At 40.8% G+C, this 21,678-nt stretch overlaps 1 protein-coding gene across 1 annotated transcript in view; it reads left to right on the top strand.

Moving 5' to 3' along the window:
* The window catches only part of LOC118370053 (receptor-type tyrosine-protein phosphatase T), a 488,900-nt gene that overhangs the window by 194,495 nt on the left and 272,727 nt on the right, over positions 1-21,678 (top strand). Inside the window, exon 7 of the mRNA XM_052498885.1 lies at positions 14,663-14,666. Coding sequence (XP_052354845.1) covers positions 14,663-14,666 — 4 coding nt within the window. The remainder of the gene's footprint in view (positions 1-14,662; positions 14,667-21,678) is intronic.

Here is a 21,678-nt window from a genome sequence, read left to right as displayed (position 1 = left end):
GTGTCCGTTAGTAGTGGTTTCTTTGCACCAATTCAGCCATGAAGGCCTGTATTCACACAGACTCCTCTGAACAGTTGATGTTGAGTTTTATCTGATTTTATCTGATGCCTATGGTATTCCTGAAGGCAGTGCTATCAGTCCTATTTTGTACAATATTATGATTAACGATGTGTCTTCGAATGTAGTAGGGGTATTGGGGCTTCCCTATGCTGATGATGGAAGAGGGGAAGGAATGTCTCTCATGTGACCAAATCTATTCAAGCTATAGTGGATGTTGAAAGATCAAATCAAAGTAACACAACAAAATTACATATCAATAACAAGGCTATATGCAGGGGGTACCGGTATCGAGTCAATGTACAGGTTAGTCAAGGTAGTTTGTACATGTAGGTTGGGGTAAAGTGACTATGCATATACTGTAGATAATAAACAGCGAGTAGCAGCAGTGTAAAAACAAAGGTCAATGTAAATAGTCCAGTGGCCATTTGATTAATTGTTCAGCAGTCTTATAGCTTGGGGGTAGAAGCTGTTTAAGGCGCCTTTTGGACCTAGACCTGGCGCTCCGGTACCGCTTGCCGTATCAGAGAGAACAGACGAGTCACCTGATTCAACTTGTCAACCAATCATCAAGCCCTCAATGAGTTGAATGAGGTGTGTTTATCCAGGGCTACAAGGCAAATGTGTTATGTTAGGGGTACTGGAGGACCAGGGTCGGGAAACACAGGAATAGACCATAGAAATGGAATGCCATAATAGCTCTGGGGCAGCTGAAGTTGTACAAAAGGTTTTTATGCTCCTTGTCCTATCTGTGGTTGAACTCTACACAATTGTATTTTCATTTGCTAGGTAAAGTGTAGGCATACTGTCGTTATAAGCAAATCAATATGATAGCCTATTTATAGCGGAAAATGTTTTTTTTTTTTTGTATTGCAACACAAATATATCTTAAGCTGGTCATGTATGTGCAATGTCCACATGTACAGTGTCTTGCAGAAAGTATTCACACCCGTTAACTTTAAATGGATTCAATTGGGATTTTGTATCACTGGCCATAATGTCAAAGTGGAATTATGTTTTTAGAAATGAATTAAAATGAAAAGCTGAAATGTCAGTAAGTATTTAACCTCTTTGTAATGACAAGCCTAAATAAGTTCAGGAGTAACACTTTGCTGATCAAGTTACATCATAAGTTGCATGGACTCACTCTGGGTGCAATAATAGTGTTTAACATGATTTTTTGAATGACTACCTTATCTCTGTATCCCACATGAGCAGTGTGCAGTGGATTTCAAACACAGATTCAATCTCAAAGACCAGGGAGGTTTACGATGCCTCACAAAGAAGGGCACCTATTGGTAGATGGGTAAAAATAAAAGCAGACATTAAATATCCCTTTGAGCATGGTGAAGTTATTAATGACATGTTGGATGGTGCATCAATACAGCCAGTCACTACAAAGATACAGGCGTTCTTCCTAACTCAGTTGCCGTAGAGGAATGAAAACATTCAGGGATTTCACCGTGAAGGCCAATGGTGACTTTAAAACAGTGACAGAGTGTAATGACTGTGATAGGTGAAAACTGAGGATAGATTAACAACATTGTAGTTACCCCACAATACTAACCTAAATGACAGAGTGAAAAGATGGAAGCCCATACAGAGTAAACTTATTCAAGAACATGCATCCTATTTGCAAGAAGGTACTAAAGTAAAACTGCAAAAAAATGTGGCAAAGAATTGTACTTTATGTCCTGTATACAAAGTGCTTTGTTTGGGGCAAATCCATCACATCACTAAGTACCACTCATCATATTTTCAAGCATGGTGGTGGCTGCATCATGTTATGGTTATGCTTGTCATCAGCAAGAACTAGGGAGTTAAGGTTAAAGATAAATGGAATAGAGCTAAGCACAGGCAAAATCCTATGGGAAAACCTGGTTCAGTCTGCTTTCCAACAGACACTGGGAGATTAATGTACCTTTCAGCAGGACACTAGCCTAAAACACCAGGCCAAATATACACTGGAGTTGCTTACCAAGACTACATGAAATGTTCCTGAGTGGCCTAGTTACAGTTTTGACTGAAATCGGCTTGAACATCTATCGCAAGATTAGAAAATGGCTGTCTAGCATCAACCAATTTAAATCATGTGCAATAATAATGTGCAAATATTGTACAATCCAGGTGTGCAAAGCTCATAGAGGCATACACAGAAAGACTCACAGCTGTACATGCACTGCCCCAGTGGTGTGAATAGTTATGTAAATTATATATTTTTTTAAATGTTCAATAAATTAGCAAATGTCTCTAAAAACATGTTTTAACTTTGTCATTATTGTGTGTAAATGGGGTGAAAATGTGAAAGTCAAGGGGTATGAATACTTTCTGAAGGCACTGTAGCTACACCTGTAGGCATTTTATTTGGGGATTTGTCCCCCAGGAAAGATCGAACAGCAGACATACGGAGAGAAACAAAACTAGACCGTTATAGAATATTGTGTTGACAGCTAAGCTCGCATTCAACTCACAGTTGTTGACATTGTTTCAGCGGTAACATGTCTTTACATGAGCTGATTAAACTTAGTTGCAAGCTTCTTTCGTAGCACGGTGTTGTAGAACAAGTGTCTCATGAAACACATTCCAGACACGGGTACATCTTGCTATCTTGGCATAACTGTGAAGTGACAGTGAAATATCAGCTAGCTAGATAAGCTAGCTAGATAGGCTAGCCAGCTGCAGCTATTGCCAAGCTAAGCTAGCTAGCTGCTGTCAGGTTGGTTAAACACAAGGTCAACACAGGCTTTAGCCAACACCTATAAATTAATGAGCAAATCAAGTCTTCCACTTTAAAATGTCTCTCCATAGCAAAGCTAGCTTATGGAGTGAACAGTATTCTGTACCAGTACCCTCTGTACTCTGTACCGGTACCCCCTGTATATAGACTCGTTACTGTTATTTTGTTTCTCTTTAATTGCCTTTTCTTTTTTTCTTTTTCTATTTTTTATATATTTTTTTATATATATATATATATATATATTTTATTTTATTTTCATACTTTCATACTACAGTTTATTTAGTAAATACTTTAACACTTATTTTTCTTCAAACTGCATTGTTGGTTAAGGGCTTGTAAAGTAAGCATTTCTCTGTAAGGTCTACCAGTTTTATTCGGAACGTGACAAATGACGATTTTATTTGACTTATTCATAATAAAGGTTACATGGAGAAAATCTCTGAAATAAAAATGGATGTGCCTCCCTTCAGAGAAATATATTTGACCTAAATCCCCCATTAATGCACTTCTTTTTAGAAATGGTTCTTCATCCTGTAAGCATTAGCTGTCAACAAAATCAGGTTTATAGTGCACAGGGCTGCGGGCCAGAAGGTTGTGGGTTCGCAGACCACCGTGGACAACAGTAGGGGTGGAAAAAGCTCCTTTATACAAAAAAACATTGCATGAATCTATCATGGTGTTTGCAAGTCTGAGAAGAAATGTGCCTTTTATAAACACTTCATGCAATTCTACGTCATTTTTACATATAAGCACAATCTTTTATAATACACACAAATTACCAAAATTACAGGCTAAGAATGGACAGCTCACTGGTCACCATAGCAACACCCACCCATAGCACAGGCTCCAGCAGGTATAGTTCACTGGTAATCCCCAAAGCCAACAACTCCTTTGGCCGCCTTTCATTCCAGTTCTCTGCTGCCAATGACTGGAATGAATTTAAAAAATCACTGAAGTTGGAGACTTGTATTTCCCTCACTAACTTTAGCATCAGCTGTCAGAGCAGCTTACCGATTGCTGCAGCTGTACACAGCCCATCTGGAAATAGCCCATCTAACCAACTACCTACCTCATCCCTATATTTGTTTTTGTTTTTCTACTTTTTTGCAGACCAGTATTTCTACTTGCACATCCTCATCTGCACATCTATCACTTCAGTGTAAATTGCTAAATTGTAATTACTTCGCCACTATTAGGCCTATTTATTGCCTTACCTCCTTACTTTATTTGCACACACTGTATATATATTTTTCTATCGTTATTGACTGTACGTTTGTTTATCCCATGTGCAACTCTGTGTTGTTGTTTTTGTCCCACTGCTTTGCTTGATCTTGGCCAGTTGTAAATAAGTACTTGTTCTCAACTGCCCTACCTGGTTAAATAAAGGTGAACATTTAAAAAATAAAAAATGAGGGATTATTGAATTCACTCAGTGTCATGGGATCCTGTTGTTGAAGGAGAGGCGGACCAATACGCAGCGTGGTTGAAGTTCATGTTTTTTTAATAAGAAAAACTATACATGAACAAACTATAAAACAATAAATGTGAAAACCCGAAACCAGTTCCGTGTGGTACAAACACTGACACAGGAGACAATCGCCCTCAAAACCCAACACCAAACAGGCTACCTAAATATGGTTCCCAATCAGAGACAATGACTAACACCTGCCTCTGATTGAGAACCATATCAGGCCAAACACAGAAACAGACAAACTAGACACACAACATAGAATGCCCACTCAGATCACACCCTGACCAAACAAAACATAGAAACATACAAAGCAAACTATGGTCAGGGTGTGACACTCAGAAGTCTTTTTGACTCTGTCGTCTGTAATGATAAAGGTAGATGGTGAAAGTCAAACTGGGCTCAGTGTTTGGGGTGGTGTTGGCTGTTTTTATTGGATGTTGAGTTGAGAACAGGAGCTATCGGCATCATCTGTCTCTCCCCAGCATGCACTCTGTGTGTGCTTGCACGCGTGCATGTGTTTGGGTGCGTGCCAGGGAGTGGGTGTTTCTGTGCTGTCTGTGCTGGCAGCTCAGGTGTTCAATGAAACTGGCATCAGCCAAGGGAATTCTAGGGTGCCAACGCAGCGCTGATGTACAACAAGAGAGACCTGCGTGTGTCCAAAAAGCGATGTAGGAGGTCTGCCACACAATATGCCTAATCGCTTAATGTGCTAAGTGGAACATGGATTAATTAATATATTGTGCAGCCAGTTGAGACGACAGGAAATCTGGACCTGTTATGATATTGCAAAGCTTTATTAGCTGTATTAGTTTACGTGTCCTGATTTTAATGATAACATGACAATCATGACACTGTGCTATGAGTCATAGGGTTGGGGCAGTTTGCAGTTTAACCTCTAGCGTCGAGCAATCCCGTATCCGGGAGCGTAATCATAGCCTCAAGCTCATTACCATAACGCAACGTTAACTATTCATGAACATCACAAATGAAATTAAATAAATATATTGGCTCACAAGCTTAGCCTTTTGTTAACAACACTGTCATCTCAGATTTTCAAAATATGCTTTTCAACCATAGCTACACAAGCATTTGTGTAAGAGTATTGATAGCTAGCATAGCATTAAGCCTTGCATTCAGCAGGCAACATTTTCACAAAAACAAGAAAAGCATTCAAATAAAATAATTTACCTTTGAAGAACTTTGGATGTTTTCAATGAGGAGACTCTCAGTTAGATAGCAAATGTTCAGTTTTTCCAAAAAGATTACTTGTGTAGGAGAAATCGCTCTGTTTTGTTCATCACGTTTGGCTAAGAAAATAATCAAAATGCAGTCTCTACAACGCCAAACTTTTTACCAAATTAACTCCATAATATCGACAGAAACATGGCAAACGTTGTTTAGAATCAATCCTCAAGGTGTTTTTCACATATCTATTCGATGATAAATCATTCGTGGCAGCTGTGTTTCTCCTCGAAGCAAACAAAAAATACACGCAGCTGGAGATTACGCAATAATTGCAACGGAGGACACCAAGCGGCCACCTGGTAGATGTCGTCTCTTAAGGTCAATCTTCCAATGATTTGCCTACAAATACGTCACAATGCTGTCGACACCTTGGGGAAACGACAGAAAGTGTAAGCTCATTCGTGACCCATACACAGCCATATAAGGAGACATTGGAATACAGCACATTCAAAGTCTGGGGCACTTCCTGTATGAAATTTTATCTTGGTTTCCCCTGTAGCATTAGTTCTGTGGCACTCACAGACAATATCTTTGCAGTTTTGGAAACGTCAGAGTGTTTTCTTTCCAAAGCCGTCAATTATATGCATAGTCGAGCATCTTTTCGTAACAAAATATCTTGTTTAAAACGGGAATATTTTTTTATCCATAAATTAAAATAGCGCCCCCTATATCCGAGAAGTTAAGTTAAACTGTTCATACTGTATGTTATTCTGAATTTCTGAGGTGATGAGACAATAATTTTACAGCATAGATACATTGATTATACAGCGTTATAGTGAACATATTAGTGCCTACATTATATGTATATACAGTTGATGTCGGAAGTTTACATGCACTTTAGCCAAATGCATTTAAACTCACTACTTTATTTTGAGAATGTGAAATGTCAGAATAATAGCAGAGATAATTAATTGTTTCAGCTTTTGTTTCATTCATCACATTTCCAGTGGGTCAGAAGTTTACATACACTCAGTTAGTATTTGGTAGCATTGCCATTAAATTGTTTAACTTGGGTCAAACGTTTCGGGTAGCCGTCCACAAGCTTCCCACAATAAATTGTGTACATTTTTGCCCATTCCTACTGACAGAGCTGGTGTAACTGAGTCAGGTTTGTAGGCCTCCTTGATCACACACGCTTTTTCAGTTCTGCCCACACATTTTCTTTACTATTGAAGTCAGGTCTTTGTGATGGCCACTCCAATACCTTGACGTTGTTGTCCTTAAGCCATTTTGCCACAACTTTGGAAATATGCTTGGGGTCATTGTCCATTTGGAAGACCCATTTGCAAGCAAGCTTTATCTTCCTGACTGATGTCTTGAGATATTGCTTCAATATATCCACAGAATTGTCCTTCCTCATGATGCCATATTTTGTGAAGTGCATCTCCTGCAGAAAAACACTCCCACAACATGATGCTGCCACCCCCTTGCTTCATGGTTGGGATGGTGTTGTTCGGCTTGCAGGCCTCCCCCTTTTTCATCCAGAAATAACAATGGTCATTATGGCCGAACAGTTCTATTTTTATTTCATCAGACCGGAGGACATTTCTCCAAAAAGTATGATCTTTTGTCCCCATGTGCAGTTGCAAACCGTAGTCTGGCTTTTTGATGGCGGAGCAGTGGTTTCATCCTTGCAGAGCGGCCTGATGAAAGAAACAAAAACTGAAATAAATCATTTTCTCTACTATTATTCTGACATTTCACATTCTTAATATAAAGTGGTGATCCTAACTGAGCTAAAACAGGGATTTTTTTACTAGGATTAACTGTCAGTAATTGTGAAAAACTGAGTTTAAAAGTATTTGGCTAAAGTGTATGTAAACTTCCAACTTCAACTGTATTTATATATATATATATATATATATATATATATAGGTGGAAAAGCATTGATGACCTGTTTATTGACTAATTGGTCAAACTAAAGCTAAGCCCTAGTGGAACTATGACTGAGCGACGAAATAGGGGCCTTTTGGGCAGGTGCCCTAATCTACAACCTGATATGTTCAATAGTGCATTCTCAATTCCCCATCAACATGTCATTTCCTGGATCTACGTGTCACTTAAGGCTGAGGAAAAGCATGGAATTACAGGTATTGATAGAGATTAAAACAGTGAGGTTTATAAATAAAACTGCCAGAGTCCCGACCCATTAACAACCTCTCCCTGTTCTCTCTCATCTTTTGTAACTTTTTCCTGTTTTGCCCTCTGTCCCTTTCTCCAATTCCTCCTGTCCCTCCTTCTCTTTCTCCACTTTCACACCCTAGACACACCTCATAAATGGTAGTACTGTAATGAACTCGAGGGGAGACAGAGAGCTGGTTACAAGAGCAGTGCGCATCAGGTGTTTGTTGCAAAGGACCACAGGAGGAGGCAGGTAACTGGGTCCAGGGGCAGGCGGAAGGTCATGCATAGGGCTTCCAAAAGGGCAACAGTACAGGCAGGGAAAAGGCTAGTAACGTAGTTCAGGAAATCAGGCAATAGGTCGATAACAGGAAATGCGAGGAAAGGCTAAACTACAGGCAAGGAATAGGGGACGTTAGTGAGGCAGGCAAAAGCTATCATATCCGGGAGGAGTAAATCACATGAAACCCAGCGCTCTGAAAGACGTGTCACGAAACAAACAATACCTCATAGTGATGGGGTGCAAAGAACTGAACTAAATGGTGTGTGAACAGGTGATTAGAATTAAGGTGATTGGGATCTGCAGAGTGAGCCGTGATCAGGGAATTTAGGTGTTTGAGAGTGTGAGCTGGGAAGTGGGCTGGAAAGTGAGCTGCGTTCAGGGGATCTACGTGTTTGAGGGTGTGAGTTGGAAGCAGACGTTACAAGTACACGCTATGTAATATATACAATGACAGTTATTTGTCCTTTGGCTCACGGTAATGCCTTGCTTCTTAACCCACCTTAACCTATACACATTTGTTTCGAGATGGGTTACTGAGGTTTATCGCACAGGGTAGCCTAGTGGTTAGAGCGTTGGACTAGTAACCGGAAGGTTGCAAGTTCAAACCCCCGAGCTGAAGGTACAAATCTGTCGTTCTACCCCTGAACAGGCAGTTAACCCACTGTTCCCAGGCCGTCAATGAAAATAAGAATTTGTTCTAACTGACTTGCCTGGTTAAATAAAGGTAAAAACAATATTTTAAAAAACACTCCTGTTTCCTGAGATAAATAATTGCCAAAAGCTGGTAAATCATAATAAATGATTTCTATGAACAGCATGATGTGATCTGTTAAATTATATGCTATGTCTAATTCTGAGTTCTCTGTGGCCTACTCTGCTCTGCTGTGTGCATGATCAATCATCAACTCTGTGTTTGTGAGTGTGTGTGTTGTTTACTTACAGTAGGCTACACAAAGTCACCATGAATTAAAATCGCACACCTTGTTTATCCGGAAACTGTACACATGACCTTGAAATGCAGTTTGTAGCCAACGCAAACAAAATTGGCTCCTACTTTTGAGCTACTTTTATTTATTCAAAAATGAATAAAAGCAGTCCAATTTCATGTTGAGCCTTATCCCAAACCCTTCCTTCATGTAGCTTACCCCTGTAGCTTGTAATCACTGACCCCTGACTTACAATCTTCCTCATTTTCTCCACTGTGCTACACAGCTACCCTCTCAGCTTGCACTGGCCTACTGGGTGTAGGCCTATGTTTCCTCGTTCTCCATCTTCCTCTTCAGCATCAACGCCACGTTTGTGTAACCAGAAGGCTCAAGTTTCATTGTTTTTATTACGCTGGCTACATTTGGATACGATGTAGGCTAGCCTATGTGTTTTCACCAATTTGTGAAAATCCTGATTTATTTTTTGCCTACTGTATGTCAGGTGTTGATTTATTTATCATAGCCTAGCATTCCTATGAATAGGCCTGCGTTAATGAAGAAGGCCCAGAAGAAGGTCCTACATTTGTTTTATGAAGTGTTTTGTTAATTTGAACCTGTTCTATTTTTTCAAATCAAATCAAAGTTTATTTGGCACGTACGCCGGTATGTGTGTGTGTGTGTGTAAGTAAAGACATAAAACAACAGTAAAAAGCCATTTGAAAATATCAGTAGCAAGGCTATATACAGATACCGGTTAGTCAGTCTTATTGAGGTAGTATGTACATGTACGTATGGTTAAAGTGACTATGCATAAATGATGAACAGAGAGTAGCAGTAGCGTAAGGGAGGGTTGGCGGGTGGTGGGACACAATGCAGATAGTCTGGGTAACCATTTGGTTACCTGTTCAGGAGTCTTATGGCTTGGGGGTAAAAACTGTTGAGAAGCCTTTTTGTCCTAGACTTGGCACTCCGGTACAGCTTGCCATAGTAGAGAGAACAGTCTATGGCTGGGGTCTTTGACAATTATTAGGGCCTTCCTCTGACACCACCTGGTGTAGAGGTCCTGGTTGTCAGGCAGCTTTGCCCCAGTGATGTACTGCGCCGTACGCACTACTTTCTGAAGTGCCTTGCGGTCGGAGGCCAAGCAATTACCATACCAGGCAGTGATGCAACCAATGCTGCAGCTGTATAACCTTTTGAGGATCTCAGGACCCATGCCAAATCTTTTTAGTTTCCTGAAGGGGAATAGGCATTGTTGTGCCCTCTTCACGACTGTCTTGGTGTGTTTGGACCATTCTAGTTTGTTGTTGATGTGAGCACCAAGGATCTTGAAGCTCTCAACCTGCTCCACTACAACCCCATCGATGAGAATGGGGGCGTGCTCGGTGCTGCTTTTCCTGTAGTCCACAATCATCTCCTTAGTCTTGGTTACGTTGAGGGATAGGTTGTTATTCTGGCACCACTCGGCCAGGTCTCTGACCTTCTCCCTATAGGCTGTCTCGTCGTTGTCGGTGATCAGGCCTATCACTGTTGTGTCGTCTGCAAACTTAATTATGGTGTTGGAGTCGTGCCTGGCCATGCAGTCGTGGGTGAACAGGGGGTACAGGAGGGGACTGGGCACGCATCCCTGGGGAGCTCCAGTGTTGAGGATCAGCGTGGCAGATGTGTTGCTACCTACCCTCACCACCTGGGGGCGGCCCGTCAGGAAGTCCAGGATCCAGTTGCAGAGGGAGGTGTTTAGTCCCATGTTCCTTAGCTTAGTGATGAGCTTTGAGGATACTATGGTGTTGAACACTGAGCTGTAGTCAATGAATAGCATTCTCACATAGGTGTTCCTTTTGTCCAGGTGGGAAAGGGCAGTGTGGAGTGCAATAGAGATGGCATCATCTGTGGATCTGTTTGGGTGGTATGCAAATTGTAGTGGGTCTAGGGTTTCTGGGATAATGCTATTGATGTGAGCCATTACCAGCCTTTCAAAGCACTTCATGGCTACGGACGTGAGTGCTATGGGTCTGTAGTCATTTAGGCAGGTTGCCTTTGTGTTCTTGGGCACAGGGACTATGGTGGTCTGCTTGAAACATGTAAGTATTACAGACTCAATCAGGGAGAGGTTGTCAGTGAAGACACCTGAGAGGTCAGCACATGCCCGAAGCACACATCCTGGTAATCCGTCTGGCCCCGCAGCCTTGTTTATGTTGACCTGTTTAAAGGTCTTACTCACATCGGCTACGGAGAGTGTGATCACACAGTCGTCCGGAACAGCTGATGCTCTCATGCATGCCTCAGTGTTGCTTGCCTCGAAGCAAGCATATAAGTGATTTAGCTCGTCTGGTAGGCTCATGTCACCGGGCAGCTCACGGCTGTGCTTCCTTTTGTAGTCTGTAATAGTTTGCAAGCCCTGCCACATCCGACGAGTATTATTATTATTATTATTATATTATTATATTAGTGTCGTAGCTAGTGTAGTATGATTCAATCTTAGCCCTGTATTGACGCTTTGCCTGTTTGATGGTTCGTCGCAGGGCATAGCGTGATTTCTTGTAAGCTTCCGGGTTAGAGTCCCGCACCTTGAAAGCGGCAGCTCTACCCTTTAGCTCAGTGCGAATGTTGCCTGTAAATCCATTGATTCTGGTTGGGGTATGTACGCACAGTCACTGTGGGAATGACGTCCTCGATGGACTTATTGATAAAGCCAGTGACTGATGTGGTGTATTCCTCAATGTCATCGGAAGAATCCCGGGAACATGTTCCAGTCTGTGATAGCAAAACAGTCCTGTAGTTTAGCATCTACTTTATCTGACCACTTTTTTATAGACTGGTGCTTCCTGCTCACATTTTTGCATGAAAGCAGAAATCAACAGGAATCAGGTGATTCAGGTTCTTTCAAAACCCCAACGACATAAAAAACATTTAAAACAAGACCTAGCTTGAGAGATGATCATTGACTTTATTGCTTTAGAGTAAGTATAGATTTTTAGGCTAATGAATGATAACGAATGCAATAAGAAAATGTACGATTTTATATATAATACACCTTAGAACAGCACATGATTCTGTCTGGTTTTATATGCTTTAGAATGACCGTTCTGGTTTTGCTGGGAAATACTGGGTAACCAGGAGAAAAGTGATTTATTTTCCGATTGGAAAATATTAAACCCCAGTGTGATTGGGGCTGATAATTAAAAAAAATATATATATATTTTGAGGGGTTGGTTTCCTCCAGTGGTCGGGAACCAATAAGCCATGCATTTAAAAATAATATGACAGGGCATTAGCTTTAAAACTGCCACTTTTTCTCTCAACCTCATGGCAAAATGTGTATAATAGCAGGAAATTTGTTCTAAGCCAGCAACCTTTTCTCTCAGCCTCATGGAAAGCCCTAATGAACATTTAATATGTTCCGGGTTCATTCAAATGTGTTAGATTGTAACCTGTAAATGCATTTCAAGCCAGCTTTTGAACCTGCACATACTTGGTTAAAATATGTTTAAATGACATTGCAACACAATTTAATGCAATACATCCATTTCAAATATTTTTTTGCAATATAAGCTACACCTTTCCATGGCTATACATGGAACTGTCACACTAAAAAACATTGTATTTTAAAGTAAAAATGTATCCTCTGTGGATTTACTATTTAAAAACAATTCAAGAGGGTTGAAAGAATACTTTTTTTAATCAATGGAGTCTTAAGAACCTGTCATCACATTGGAATAACATTATCAGTCTTGAACTTATATGAACTGACAAACATGAATGACTTCTGTGAAGTGTGAGACAGTGATATCTATGATGCTAACATTTACTAGTAATGACAGCTACTGAGCCATTCTCTTGACAGATGCTGTCATAATATGGACACTGCAATTATGGGCTGTATGACAACCACTTGAAGTGCCGAGCTATCGTCCTTTCACACCAATGCTCAGCACAATCATAATGACCTGTGTGTGTGTCTTTGCACATCTGTGTGTGCCGTGTTTGCATGCACGTGTGTGTATGTGTCATTCTTTCATATGTGTGCGTGTGTCAGGCACTGTACGTGACACGTTCCACCTGTCTCCCTAACCATGTCCTCTGGGCTCCCCCAAGGCGCTCTCCTGTAGTTGAATATCCAGCACCAGGTCAGTCAGTTAAGTCATCTTTCATGTGAAGAGGGCAGTGGAGGCATAAGAGAGAATAATTCAGTGGAGCCATGACTCATTTATTAATAGGTGGTGGGGAAGTCCCTATTGGCCCTCGTCAAAAGCATTGCACTTTAAAGGGAATAGGGTGCCATGTGGGACGCAGGCAAGGAGAGGAAGAGAAGGGTTTGTTGCAGACCTTGACAGTTACCTCCCCCATCTGCAGAGAGGTGATGGTAGAGATCTACAGCATGTGATATCAAGACACTATGACATCGTAACCTTTCAGTACTCCAACCATAGAGGTCCTATTACTGTACATTACTAATTATTACTATGAGTATTCTAATTCCTAATTCTATGACTCCTTACATACTCCTGTTGTACACTAGATACTTTTCTGGTGCTGCATTCCATAGTAGCTGTAGATATTTGTTTAAAATATGTGACTCACCACCTGCATATGGTCTTATGTAGCAAACTTTGAATTTTTTTTTTTTTTACATTGCATAAAAGTAGAGACTCAGAGCTACAAAATGGTATATCAGACACTGCATTTTGGATGAGCATTTTTGATGAGCAATGGGGAAGTAATTCTGTTGATCAACTTGTAAACTCACTTTTGAGAAAATGACCTTTGAATATCTTGGTATCGAGTGAAGAGCTCTTCTTTGTCTACACCCATTCAACAGCGCTCACACCCTCTAAAGCTTTAGCTCCACCATCTCGTTTCGCTCTCGGCACGTTCAGAGCGCACACTTGACGCTCTGGCCAATGATTTGTTTACCTCTGGATAACATGAAAACAGCCTAACCAGCCCTGCTGGCAACAATTTCATTACGCTTTTTTGCCAACGTTTACTGACTGTACACTTTAGCTTAAGACATGTAGCTAGCTAGGTAAAAAATTAACCTAGCTCGGTAAACAATGTGTAAGATCACACACATCACGTAACGTTCGCACCTTTATTTAAGAAGATTTTTTATCGAATAGATATTTGAAAAACACCTTGAGGATTGATTATAAACAACATTTGCCATGTTTCTGTCAACATTATGGAGCTAATTTGGAATATTTTTTGGCATTTTCGTGACTGCAATTTCCGGGCGATTTCTCAGCCAAACGTGAAGAACAAACGGAGCTATTTCGCCAACAAAAATAATATTTTTTGAAAAAAGAAACATTGGCTATCTAACTGGGAGTCTCGTGAGTAAAAACATCCGAAGCTCATCAAAGGTAAACGATTTAATTTGATTGCTTTTCTGATTTCCGTGACCAAGTTACCTGCTGCAAGCTGGACAAAATGCTATGCTAGGCTATCGATAAACTTACACAAATGCTTGTCGAGCTTTGGCTGTAAAGCGTATTTTGAAAATCTGAGATGACAGGGTGATTAACATAAGGCTAAGCTATGCCTCAATATGTTTCACTTGTGATTTTCATGAATAGGAATATTTTCTAGGAATATTTATGTCCGTTGCGTTATGCTAATTAGTGTCAGTCGGTGATTATGCTCCCTCATGTGGGATGGGGAGTCACTAGAGGCTAGCTAGCTACATTTTCAGATATTACACGTTTCTAATTTTGACAGAAAGTGGTTCCATTTCAAGCTAAAGTGTACTGTTAGCTAAAGTGTAACATTAGCTGGCTGGCTCCCTAGCTAACATTACTTGTATGACATTAGTCGCATCCCAGAACCGTTTGCTTTGCTAGTTACAGACTAATGTTAGCTAGCTAACATTGAACCTGCTTGGTTAGCTCCCAGCAGATTCATGCAGGGTAGTAACGACATGATTTGGCACTATGCCCATTGTTGTTTAGGCTGGCTCGTTAGCTAACGTTACCTGTGTGATCTCACACGTTGTTTACCTAGCTAGTTAGCTACATTTTATGTCTATGATGTTATTATTCATATCCCAGAGCTGTTTGCTTTGCCGGTTAGAGCCTAATGTTAGCAAGCTAACAATGAACCTGGTAGATTAGCTCCCAACAGATTCATGCAGGGTCGTAACGACATGATTTGGCACTATGTTCATTGTTGTTTAACAAGCTAACGCTAGCTGGCTGGCTCATTAGTTTTCCAACAGGTATATTTCACTGGTGATCCCCAAAGCCAACACCTCCTTGGGCCGCCTTTCCTTCCAGTTCTCTGCTGCCAATGACTGGTATGAATTGTCAAAAGCACTGAAGTTGGAGACTTATATCTCCCTCACTAACTTTAAGCGTCAGCTGTCAGAGCAGCTTACAAATCGCTGCAGCTCACCTGTAAATAGCCCATCCAACCAACCAACTACATACCTCATCCCCATATGTTTTTGTTTATCTGCTCTTTTGCACACCAGTATTTCTAATTGCTCATCCTCATCTGCACATCTATCACTCCAGTGTTAATTGCTAAATTGTAATTACTTCGGCATTATTGGCCTATTTACTGCCTTACCTCCTTACTTGATTTGCACACACTGTATACATATTTTTCTATTGTGTTATTGACTGTACGTTTGTTTATTCCATGTGTAACTCTTGTTGTTTTTGTCGCACTGCTTTGCTTTACTCTTGGCCAGGTCGCAGTTGTAAATGTGAACTTGTTCTCAACTGGCCTACCTGGTTAGTAGGATAGAGAGAAACAATGCCCGCATTTGTCCTTTACGCACCAAACACTCTGATAGACTTCAGCTGACCACTGACGCAATGTTGACGTTCAGGCTCATTTTTCAAAATAAAAGCCTGAAACTATGCATTGTGACACTAGACACATTAGGGAAGCCATAGGAAAAGCAATCTGGTTGATATCTTATTCACTGCTCAATAGGGACGCATAGGAACGCAGAGCTTTATAAATAAGAGTCCCTTCCTGATTGGATTTTTCTCAGGCTTTTGCCTGCAACATCAGTTCTGTTATACTCACAGACAATATTTTTTTACAGTTTTGGAAACTTTAGTGTTTTCTATCCTAAGCTATCAATTATATGCATATTCTAGCATATTGTCCTGACAAAATATCCCTATTATTACAGGAACGTTATTTTTCCAAAAATGAATATACTGCCCCCTAGTCACAAAAGGCTAGACAATATTACCTGTATGCATCATCATGCATGATGGACGCGTCTCCCTGTCACGGTTGACATCCCACGGTTGCCTTTAGTTTGAAGATGTGATCTGGAGAAAGGTGTTTTCCCTATCTCTTTAGCTCTCATAATCTAATTCCACTGATTACAAATCTCGATCCTCCAGAAAGTGGAGAGCAACACTTATGCAGCTTTTTTTTGCTTTCGACAGGATTACCAACTCTGACTGACCAGTTCAAATAGACAGAAGCCTCTATATGGCAGACCAATCCGAACTCCTCTCTCGGCATGTACTGCCCACTCATTATCTCAACCAATTATGGCTTGTGGGAAGGTTGCACCCTTTGTCTGTGGCTTAACTAACAAGGCTCGTAATTTAACAATTGTATTCGTATTTACAGATGGCATACAAGTTTGTTATTAAGGCACATGAAAGTTCACATGTTCCAGAAGGCATTTCTGCCCAAAAACACATTTTGCTTTAAAAAAAAAAAAAAAACGTTCAAATGGCTCTCCTGTGAAGTTGTGACTTGCGACATATGCCTAGTTTCCTGAAATGGGTCACATATATCCACAATTCCATTTCCAAGTATACCTTTTTCAAAATATACATCCTGGATAGAAATCCTCATTAATTATATTTTAATTTCCGTACTTGTCCGCAAGTCACAGAGATGATAGGCTGCTGAAACCGTTTATGTTGAGGAAGAGCTTGGTTCTTTCCAGGTAAATGTTGATGCTCTACTTGTAACTGTAAGTGGTTTGCACATCTCCTTTCCACAAGCCATTTAAAGTTGCTTTAGTTGACTTTCAGCAAATATATAAATGGCATGAACCAAATTCAGTTGGACTGCGGCTTGATGGGCGCTCATTTAGCTGACAGTAAGAAGCTCAGTAAATTCTCTCTCTTATCCATCTCACTCTCTCTCACTCACTTTGTATCTCACACTCCCCCCCGCTTCTTGCCTTCTCTCTATCTCTCTCTCTGTGAAGTAAGTAAAAAACACAGAATATAATTCCTCCCTTGGTTCGTGCACTCAGTACCTCCCTGTGAGTCCACCATTGCTTATCTGGTGCAGCTGACCAGATCATCAGTCTGAGTATATGGAGGGCCCTACAGAGAAGTAGAAGGCCACTAGAGGTGGGGCCAGAGGTGTGCCCCCACTAAAACTGTGATGGTGGGGGTGGCTAGGGAAGCAAAAGAGAAAGAGTGAAGCTGTCATGGTGTGATGGCGAAATGGGGAGGCCTACGTTATCTCCAAGGAGACAGCCCAGGAAGACCGCATTACCAGAGGATTTGGGGCTGTGCTGCGGCGCGCTGAGGCAGGAAGCAGCCTGTGAAGAGGCTGAGTTACAGAGATGGATTAGAGAGCCAAAATACTTCAGGGGAGATAAGCAGCCAGCCCAAGAGTTAGCACTTCAAACAGTGTGTGCCAGTTTATTTATTTGTGTGTGTGTGTGCGTGGGGTGGGGGGTGGGGGGGTCTTTTCCCCCTGCAGCAGTCCTGACCACACAGTAACTACTTCAAAACAGCTCATATATTTTTCAGCCTGTATGTTTTCACCCTTGTGCCAAGAGAGAGTAGGTCTATCTTATTTGTCTTCTGGGAGTAGAGAGTGACTGTGTGCGGATGTGTTTGGATGTGTGGACAGAGATGGGTTTGGCGTGTGTGGGAGTGTTTGGCGTGTGTGGGAGTGTTTGGCGTGTGTGGGAGTGTGCGTGTGCACGCATGTACCCCACATGAATAAATACTATCGTATTCACTGTAGTGTTTTTGCGGACATTGCTGGAGTATACTGTAGTATTTTGAGTTTGCTATAGTTTAAATACTATATTCAAATAAAATGTTATTGGTTGCATACACAAATTTATCAGATTTTATTATGGGTGTAGCGAAATATTTGTGAAAATTAGGAGCCAGGAACCAAGCGACCATGTCTATCGGTGAAATCTTGTATTAAAAAGGATTAAAGGATTACATTTATTTTTATCGTCAATTGCACACAAGGTCCAACTGAAACACTTCTGCTTTTAATCCAACCCCTCTGAATCAGAGAGATACAGGGGGCTGCCACTTTGGGCACCTGGGGAGCTGTTGTTGTGGGGGGTTAACTGCCATGCTCAAGGGCAGAGCGTCAGATTTTTCACCTTGTCAGCTCAGGGAATCGAACTAGCAATCTTTTGGTTACCGGCCTAATGCTCTAACAATTACTATAGTAATTACAGTAGTGTTTTTGCAGACTGTAATACATTGCAGTATTCAGTGGCGAATAGTGACTATAGGACCTAGGCCTTCAGCGGGACCAAAAATCTTCCAATACATTGTATCAAACAAAAAAATCAAGAAAATAACAGAAAACATAGCATCACTTAATGTGCCAGACATTAGATCTTCTGTATTCAGACCGTTCTAGTTCTTTTGATGACATCATGAATGAATCTGTCACGCTCGTCATAATGATTGGACCAAGATGCAGCGTGGTATATTTCCATCCTTTATTTTGGAAATTAAAATATCAAAGAACAAAACGAACAAACGAACCGTGAGGCTAATAATAATGCTGATTGGCAACTATATCTAGACATGATCCCACAAAGCACAATGGGAAAATGGCTACCTAAATATGATCCCCACTCAGAGACAACGATAAACAGCTGCCTCTGATTGGGAACCATATCAGGCCACCATAGAAATACATTTCCCCTAGATAACCCACCCCGACCCAACCAACATAGAGAATAAACAGCTCTCTATGGTCAGGGCGTGACAGAATCAAACCGCCTAGCCTAGCCACGCTTCTGGCTGCCGCACACACAGAGACAGAACCGGCATGGCTACAACATGGCAGACACACAGCATAAAATATTGACACAATTTATGGTAGCCAACACAACTATCACACTATCACCAATAGCAACAACAACCGAATCAAAGGTGACAGGCTCATGTTGCTGAAAGGACAGTGATTGTAATACCAGTGCACTCCATGGTGCTGAAGGAGAGAAAATTGTGGTCAAACACATAGAGACGGTTGATTGACAGGCGACAGCAGTCACACACAGCAACAAATTATGTTAAAGAATAAGCAGCCCATTCACTCCAGTAGGCTCCATGAAATCATATTGTAAAGTGGCTGTTCCACTGGATGTCATAAGGTGAATGCACCAATTTGTAAGTCGCTCTGGATAAGAGCGTCTGCTAAATGACTTAAATGTAAATGTAAATACCAATACTTAAGCATAACCATTTCGTGTCCAAAATGAAATGAACAAACCAGCTATTATTTCCTATTGCAAATATATTTTATAATGTTCATCACACTAATCGTTGATCTAAAGTTGAAATGCAACAATGTTTCACAGTCATTATTTTCAAAGAGATAGCTAAACGCTGCAACAAAAAAGCAGTCACTCACCAGATTATGATCATTTGTAAACTAAGTTTGAAAGTTAATCTTGAAAAGGGTGATGCTAACAAATTAGCAACAACATTCACCTTGAAGTTGAAACAGCTGCTGCAGCCGCCATTGCCATTTTCACACTGCTACAACACACGCTAGCCAACATTGCCACACTACTACAACACACGCTAGCTAACATTGCCACCCTACTACAACACACGCTAGCCAACATTGCCACCCTACTACAACACACGCTAGCTAACATTACCACACTACTACAACCCACGCTAGCTAACATTGCCACACACCTACAACACACGCTAGCTAACATTGCCACACCACTACTACACACGCTAGCTAACATTGCCACACTACTACAACACACGCTAGCTAACATTGCCACACTACTACAACACACGCTAGCTAACATTGCCACACCACTACTACACACGCTAGCTAACATTGCCACACTACTACAACACACGCTAGCTAACATTGCCACACTACTACAACACACGCTAGCTAACATTGCCACACTACTACAACACATGCTAGCTAAAGTTACTAGCATTCACATTGAAAACCACTGATTATTTCCTCTTTCGCTCTCTTCTTCTTCTTCTTCAAAGTGTTATGGAAGACTACAACCTATTAGTGTATTGACGCCACCTAATGTATTGGCTGTTTATCAGCTTTGTTATTCTGTGTTATGAATTCATTACCTCTTGCGCTCTTCGAGAAGGCCTAGACCCATCACTTTTCTTTAAATGGTCCCACCCATTGCAAGTCAAAAGGTGATTGGTTCATTCCACTGTCACTCCTAAATTCTGCTCTAATACAGTTGAATGGCAGAGGCCTTCTGGCCAGCTTCTTAAGGCCTAGCCATTGGCTGGTTGAGCAAGCTAGAGTTTTCTGCCCAGTATTAACCCTTTTCTTTCCAACACAAAATTTAGACATGAAATCTGAAAATGATTACAATTATTGTACAGATTATATAGATATTAAATATACATTTAATTACAGAAATATATATGTTTTATAAATCCTTAGGCCTTTTCTGGCCTAGAAGGTACTGATGGTTCCCCACTGGTAGTATTTACTTTCGTATTTTTGCGGACTGTAGTATTTACTGTAGTGTTTTTACAGACTGTAGTATACTGTAGTATTTACTGTAGTGTTTTTGCAGACATTACTGTAGTATTTATTGTAGTTCTTTGTTTGATTATCTTTGACATAGAAGCGGTGGCTTTCTCCTTGAGGATAAACTACACATTTTCCATAACCTGTGGGTGGGTAGGACTGGGATCTGAACAGATCCTCTATTGTTTTCTATAACCTGTAGGGAACACAATAATGCACACAGCACATAGATTCCTCCCTTCCAAATTGGGATATGGGGAGGGGAATAGGCAGGGTATATGCAAATTAAATAATCAAATCAAACTTTATTTGTCACATGCGCTGAATACAAGTGTATACCTTACCGTGAAATGCTACTGACAAGCCCTTGCCTTAATCAAAAGGCAAGGCATCACGAAGGCCAGGGGGGGGGGGAATATATCTGAGTGAGGTTATACAATGATATAGTGAGAGAGAGAGGTAAAGAGAGTGGATATTACTAAAGTTAAAAACTGTTTTGTTTTTGCGAACGGCAGAGTTTATGCAGACATTACTGTAGTATTCTACAGTATACAACAAAATGTTATAGTAAATACTAAACATGATCAAGGGATACTACAGTGTGCAGTATAGTATTATACAGTATGCTACAGTTTACGACAGAATGCTATAGTAAGTACTGTTGTATTCTATAGTAAACTGTCGTATTTTTTCATGTGAATGTGTGCGTGTGTGTTTGTGGGATTGCAGGCCAGGTGTTCACAGCAGTGTGTTTCCTTTGAGCAGTAGGAATGGAGGATTCATTCCCATGGTTCCTGTGGGGGAGTCATCCCCCTGGGATAAACATTTCATTGCCTCTCTACCTGGACCTCACTCCTTTTGAATACAAGCGGAAGCTTTTTTCTCTCTACTTTCTCTACTCTCTTTCAGTATATCATTGTATAACCTCACTCAGATATATTTTTCTCCCTGTGGCCTTTGTGTTGCCTTGCCTTTTGATTAAAGCATTCTTTGTGGGCATGCACTGGAAAGTAACATCACAGGCAACAAAGGCATTAGCCGAGGGGCGCATATACTGAATACAATACAATCCGTTCCCACAAATACATATCCAATCACC

Source organism: Oncorhynchus keta, chromosome 37 (genome assembly GCF_023373465.1).
Source record: "Oncorhynchus keta strain PuntledgeMale-10-30-2019 chromosome 37, Oket_V2, whole genome shotgun sequence".
Lineage (NCBI taxonomy): Eukaryota > Metazoa > Chordata > Actinopteri > Salmoniformes > Salmonidae > Oncorhynchus > Oncorhynchus keta.
Note: the sequence above shows the minus strand (reverse complement) of the source record. Positions and strands in the feature narration are given on the sequence as shown.